This window comes from Carettochelys insculpta, chromosome 28, assembly GCF_033958435.1.
Source record: "Carettochelys insculpta isolate YL-2023 chromosome 28, ASM3395843v1, whole genome shotgun sequence".
NCBI lineage: Eukaryota > Metazoa > Chordata > Testudines > Carettochelyidae > Carettochelys > Carettochelys insculpta.
The window spans coordinates 3,503,774-3,510,092 of record NC_134164.1 but is presented as its reverse complement, the minus strand read 5'-3'; the positions used below and the strand labels follow the sequence as shown (position 1 = coordinate 3,510,092).

The 6,319-nt window shown below is 49.8% G+C and overlaps 1 protein-coding gene across 2 annotated transcripts in view; it reads left to right on the top strand.

The window, feature by feature from the left end:
• The first annotated feature begins 4,104 nt into the window (after positions 1-4,104).
• FBXL20 (F-box and leucine rich repeat protein 20) overlaps positions 4,105-6,319 on the top strand; it is a 72,056-nt gene continuing 69,841 nt past the window's right edge. Inside the window, exon 1 of one of the 2 annotated variants that reach the window (XM_074978768.1) lies at positions 4,105-4,276. In XM_074978768.1, the coding sequence (XP_074834869.1) occupies positions 4,235-4,276 (42 nt within the window). In that variant the 5' untranslated portion in view covers positions 4,105-4,234. The remainder of the gene's footprint in view (positions 4,277-6,319) is intronic. The other variant, XM_074978769.1, reaches the window with a different exon arrangement.

Sequence of the window (6,319 nt, the reverse complement as noted above, 5' to 3'; positions counted from 1 at the left end):
AGGGGCACGCTAAGGCTATCTCCACAGTGTATGGTCCAACATAGATTTATGGCCTGTGACATAGCCCATTGGCAGCTTAATTTATCCTGTGGGCTGCAGCAGGCTAAAATCCCAAGAGTGCAACCATCTTTGCCCCCCAGCTTGTCCCTAAAATGATATTTCTGTGCTACGTTACCTGTAGTTTTTAGTGCTTTGCCTTAGAATTACAGACTTTATCTGATTTAATAGTAAAGAGGAACAAATAAAATGAGGGGGAAAATGTGTATTCCCTAAAGATTTGGGCTTTTCATGACTAACCCTCTTAAGATGAATATGTTCAGTTTACAAGGTCTTTTCATTTAATTCTTTTAGTACCTCAGTGTGCTGAGCATTGTATGTACATAAAACACAATCCTTGTTCAGAATTGCAACTAATTTGCATTGGTAGCTGGCAACTAACTTAGTTCTAGCAAGATGTTTTGTGGAGACATACGTCTGCATGGAACTCTAATCTACTGGATAAATCTGTTCTGTACACAAAACTCCCGTGTTGTCCAGCAGTCACCAGGCTTCAGTGGCTTGTCAAGCTGAGATGTGTACCATGTGCTTAGGGGTAAGATGCAGCAGATACAGAGCAGTAGTTTGATATTGCTACTAGTTCCTTTTAAGGGCCCTTAACTACAATGTGTTAATTTTTGATAGACTTCATCTGTCTCCTCAATACCACTGTGGGGCTTAGGTGGTTCTTTGCCTTAGTTGTACAATTTCAAGTGTGAATTGTTGCTATGCAGGATTCATAGCAGGTTGAAATGGGCACAGTTGAACAAGCTCCTGTAAGCACTGACTGGTTGGCTGGTCTGAGGTGAGGAGACAAGTAGTTTTCATCAGGGACTTGGGTTCTCAATCCAGTTACAGCCCAACCTAACCACATTATCTTGAATAATGCTTTTTTCCTCTTGGTGCCTTGGTTTCTCCTATCTGAACCTTCCTTGCAATGCTAGGGGGAAGGTTAGGTGATGTTGCTAAGGTCCTTTGAGATCCTCTGAAGGAGAATACTGTAGATGTGCACTGTGTATTAAACTAAACAGCAGAAATGGAGCACTTTAAAGACTAACAAAATGATTTACTTGGTGATGAGCTTTCAGGGGACAGAGCCCCTTCATCAAATCAATCTCATGTCCACTACAGACTGACAAGAGTACAGAGGACCAAAATAAAAATTGCAGTACAAACTGCTGTGTAACACTGGAGTTTTGGGGTAGTCTATTAGTGTACTGTTCCTGTTCAGTTTCTCCTGGCGGCCTGTGGGAATGGCTGTCCTTAACGCCGAGAATGCTTTCAGGGGGATTTTTGGTCCCAAAGCTTCAGCCCGTCTGGGCTTCTGGCGACAGAACAACATTCCGCTGAACAAAAAGCAGTCAAGTAGCACTTTAAAGACTAGCAAAATAGTTTTAGGTGAGCTTTCGGGGGACAGACCCACTTCTTCAGACCATATCCAGACCAGAACAGACTCAATATTTAAGACACAGAGAACCAAAAACAGTAAGCAAGGAGGACAAATCAGAAAAAGATAATCAAGGTGAGCAAATCAGAGAGTGGAGGGGTGGGGGGGAAGATCAAGAATTAGATTGAGTTAAGTATGCAGACGAGCCCCTATAGGCTACGTCTACACGTGCCCCAAACTTCGAAATGGCCATGCAAATGGCCATTTCGAAGTTTACTAATGAAGCGCTGAAATGCATATTCAGCGCTTCATTAGCATGCAGGCTGCCGCGGCGCTTTGAAATTGACGCGCCTTGCTGCTGCGCGGCGCGTCCAGAAGGGGCTCCTTTTCGAAAGGACGCCGCCTACTTCGAAGTCCCCTTATTCCCATGGGAATAAGCTTGTTCAACTGTGCCCATGGGAATAAGGGGACTTCGAAGTAGGCAGCGTCCTTTCGAAAAGGAGCCCCGTCTGGACGCGCCGCGCGGCGGCAAGGCGCATCAATTTCGAAGCGCCGAGGCAGCCTGCATGCTAATGAAGCGCTGAATATGCATTTCAGCGCTTCATTAGTAAACTTCGAAATGGCCATTTGCATGGCCATTTCGAAGTTTGGGGCACGTGTAGACACGGCCATAGTGACTCAGAAAGTTCACATCACGATTTAAACCATGTGTTAATGTTCCGAATTTGAATATAAATGTCAATTTGTACCTTAGACAAAGGGTCAACAGGCACAAAAGAGACATCAAAACACTCCAGATCCACAAACCAGTTAGTCAACATTTTAATGGAATGGGCCATTCTGTCAATGTCCTCAAGGTATGTGTGTTACTGAAAAGAAATTATCGCTCCTTTGTAGAAAGGGAAGCAGATGAACTGACATTTATATTCAAATTCGGAACATTAACACATGGTTTAAATCGTGATGTGAACTTTGAGTCACTGTAGGGGCTCCTCTGCATACTTAACTCAATCTAATTCTTGATCTTCCCCCCCACCCCTCCACTCTCTGATTTGCTCACCTTGATTATCTTTTTCTGATTTGTCCTCCTTGCTTTTACTGTTTTTGGTTCTCTGTGTCTTAAATATTGAGTCTGTTCTGGTCTGGATATGGTCTGAAGAAGTGGGCCTGTCCCACGAAAGTTCACCTAATAAACTATTTTGCTAGTCTTTAAAGTGCTACTTGACTGCTTTTTGTTTTGATAGTGTATAGACTAGCACGGCTTCCTCTCCGTTACTATTCCGCTGAACGTATCTCTCCTGCCTTCCCCAGAGCCACTCCCCCCTCTTGCTGAACGCTCTAGTGACTCACTCGATTTAAATGCTCTCCACCACGCTCGATTTTCCCGCAATAGTTACGTCACTCCAAAACCTCACTAAGCATGGATCTGATTGGACGCAGTCTGTAGGACGCTCTTGCCGGAAATGGGGAAGGGAGGAAAAGCTGGGGGTACCTTTCCTCCCCCTGCGTTCCTAAAGCGCTGGAAAGCAAAACCGTCCCCCGGCAGGAGGCTGAATAAGGTGCACGAGAGCTGTACGCATCAGGGGTCCAACGAGAGGTCTGCAATCGCCCCGGAGCCTACCAGCTCTCGAGGGTGATGCAGTCTTCCCCCAGCACCACCGGGGGGAGCGTTTAAGGGGTGCACAATCAGCTCCAGCTGGGGTAAACAATCAGTGCTTATAGGTGCAGGGCCCTGGGAGCAGGAGGAGTGTAGATTTTGCCAGCGTTGGGAGACGTGGGGGGGGAAGGTTACAGTCTCCCACAGGTCAGGCTTGGTGGTGGTGGGAGGCTGATAGTTGAAGTTTCCCAGGGGTACATGCAGCTCTCTGGCGGGGAGGGGTGGCGGGATGTAAGGGAGCGGATGCCATCTCTCCCAGGGTACGTGTAGCCTTGGCTGGTCCCCAGGGATAGGTGAAAGGGATGCGGATTCTGCCGTCAGTCACCCATCGGGGGATTGATCTCCGCTAGGAAAGAAAAGGGTTCAGTAATACCAACAAATTGCAATTTCCCCTGGAAGCCGTGTGTGTGTAAGGGGTGCCCTTGTCTGCCCTGTGTTGAAGAGCGAATAGTAACACAGAGGTGAAGATTAGAGGGCCCAAGAAATGGATGCAAACGCTTGGGAAAGGGTGCAGTTTCCTTTGCGGTGGGGGGGTATGCAGGGCGCTAAGGCAGGGTCCAGCCTTACGCAGGACCGCGGGGGCGGGTGTATTAAAATCTTCCCTGGCGGTTGCAGGGCTGTGGGGAAGGACGCAGTCTCCCCTGGAGGTTGTAGGGTGCTGGGGAGGTGTGCAGTGTCCCGGGGGGCGGGGGGATACAGCCTCACCAGGCTTAGAGGAGCGGTGCCGCCTTCTCTGGGGCGGGGGGGTGCGGTTCGTTCCTCGCTAGAGCGGGGAGGGGCATACAGGGCCCCTGCCACACAAGCGGGTTGCGTTTCCCCAGCGGTGCGACCCTGAGCCCGGCCCCGCTGCGGCTCCCTCCCTGCGGCGGGCCCGCGCGTGCTCCAGCTGGCTGGGCTCGCGCCGGGGCTGTCTCTTGTCTCTCTCTCTCTGTCGCCCCCTCCCCCCCCTGCCGCCCGGGGGCCCGGCGCTGGCCAATGAGCGGCGCTGTTGCTGGCAGGTGCGGAGTGTTTTTGTTTTGGGTTGAAGTTGAGGCTGGAGGAGACGCGGCGGCGGCGGGCGGAGGCCGCGGAGCCCGCACACCACCCCCGCCCCCCCCGCCGCGGCGTCCGCAGAGAGCCGGGGGGGGAAGCCCCCCTCCGCTGCCGGCCCCGCCATGAGGCGGGAGATGAACGGGGTCACCAAGAGCCGCTTTGAGGTGAGGCCCAGGCCGGGGGTCCGGTTTTCTCTGTCGGCGGGAGCGGCGGACCCCGTGTGTGGGGGGGGGGGGGGGGGCAGCAATGGCCGCCAGCGCCGTTGGCCGTGCGGCTGCTGGGGGGCGCTGCCCCGCCCGACGCCGGGGAGCACGAGCGTGGCGCGGAGGGGCCGGGTGGGGTCCGCTCCCGTGGCTGGTGGTGCGAGCCAGAAATGGGAACCCTGGTTGCACAAAGCGCGGGGGGGCTGCGCCGGGGCGGGTCCCTGGTCTGTGGCCCGCGGGGGGCAGCCTGAGTGTCCCCGGGGTGGGTGTTTGGGGGAGGGGTGGGGTTGGTTCGGCGATTGCAAGGAGGCGATGGCTGTGGGGCTTCTCTGCCCTCGGTGCGTAATAGTGTGGGGGGAGGGGTTGGGGTTTTGCCCCCCCCCCCCCGTTTGTTTGGTTATTAGATGTTAACTTCCGTTTACACCTGAAAGGCTTAACAATTTTATTGCTGAGGTAATGAGCGTGCGTGGGTAAGAGCCACTTCTTACCCACCAGAGCTCATAACTTAGTAACATTGTTAGAAAATCTGCTTGTTCTTTGTGTACCTACAGACTAACACGGCTACATCTCTGAGACTATTGACCCTAAAGACTACCAAATTTATTTATTAGGTAATAAAGATCTTCAGATCTTACTCCCAAAAGGTCATTAACAAATACATTTGTTAGTCTTTAAGGTGCTACAGGACTGCCTGTTTTTTTTTTGTGAAGCTACAGACTAACAGGGCTACCCCTTGAGACTAACTTCCTCTTAAAAGGGACTCCGGTGAGTCTCTGATGTGTGGCTGACGTATGGTGTGTGTGTGTCATGGGAAGTTGATGAGGGAATGAGAGATGTGGAAACACCTTCTTAAAAACACAAAACAAAACTAGACCAGCTGTAGATAGCCTGAGATAAATTTGTGGGGGAGGAGGGAAGCTTGGAAAGAGGAAGGAGGTGCAGCGTTTGCATTGCTTTGTGCTGTCGACATGATATACTAGCAGTTGTGGGCAGAATTTGATTACTCGAGGTGGGGGATGGAGAGGGCGGAAGGAGCACAAGGAGCAGAGGGTAAACAATAAGATCAGTTCAAAGAATACTGTGTGTAGTCAGTCGGCTCTGGGAAAACACAAAGCGCCCCCATCTAGTCAGGGTTGTTTCCAGCACTTCATTGTTGTAACAGCTGTCCTTTTCTGAAGGAGGGAGGAGGCGATGTCGGTGACAGAAATGAGAGCAACTGTAGGGTTTACTTCTCACTTTATGGCGATTGTACACAAGGGGGAAAAAGTCTACCTATTCAGTTTTTCAACTCTGCAGCTTGTTGCGCCTCTTGCTTTTGAGAACAGTTCAAATGGGTGGATCAGAACAACCTTTATAGGTACTAAAACAACATTGGATACGGCTCCCTCTCTTTGCTGAGGGGGACAGTAAACAACACCAAACAGAAATCTTAGTGACAACTTGGGGAGTGTCTGATAACTGCAATGAAGAAGAACAGTATGTTCATCCAGAAACTGACCAGTGGATTGAGACAGGTATAGAACTTGAATATTACTACGAAAAAAATAAAATTTAACAGCAGCTGATGCTGGTTTGCTGTAGAGAATATAGTGAAACCTAAGCATCCTTGTTTACAATGATTTTAGGTTATAGCTTAATAAAAGTCAGATTTCCTTAACTGGTGTATGATTTAACTTCTGAATTGAGCTTGATGTATGGGTTTTCACATGTTTTCAGAGGAAGCATTGCTTTTGCAACGAATCATATTTATCTTGTACCTCCCTTGATAGTAACTACAAACCATTGCCAGTGATGGGCATTCAGAAATGCCAAATTCAGAATGTTTCCGAGGACTATGGTTATTGCTTTCACCATTGTGGTCAACTCTTGAGTACATAGTGTTTCTTTACAGAGTAGCTTGAATGTAAGCACATCCTAGTAGCAACCTTCTTTAGTGAATGTTTATTTGATGTTGCAGGGACTTTCGTGCTTATTTGTCCTGTGTTGGGTGTTCCTAGAAATTTT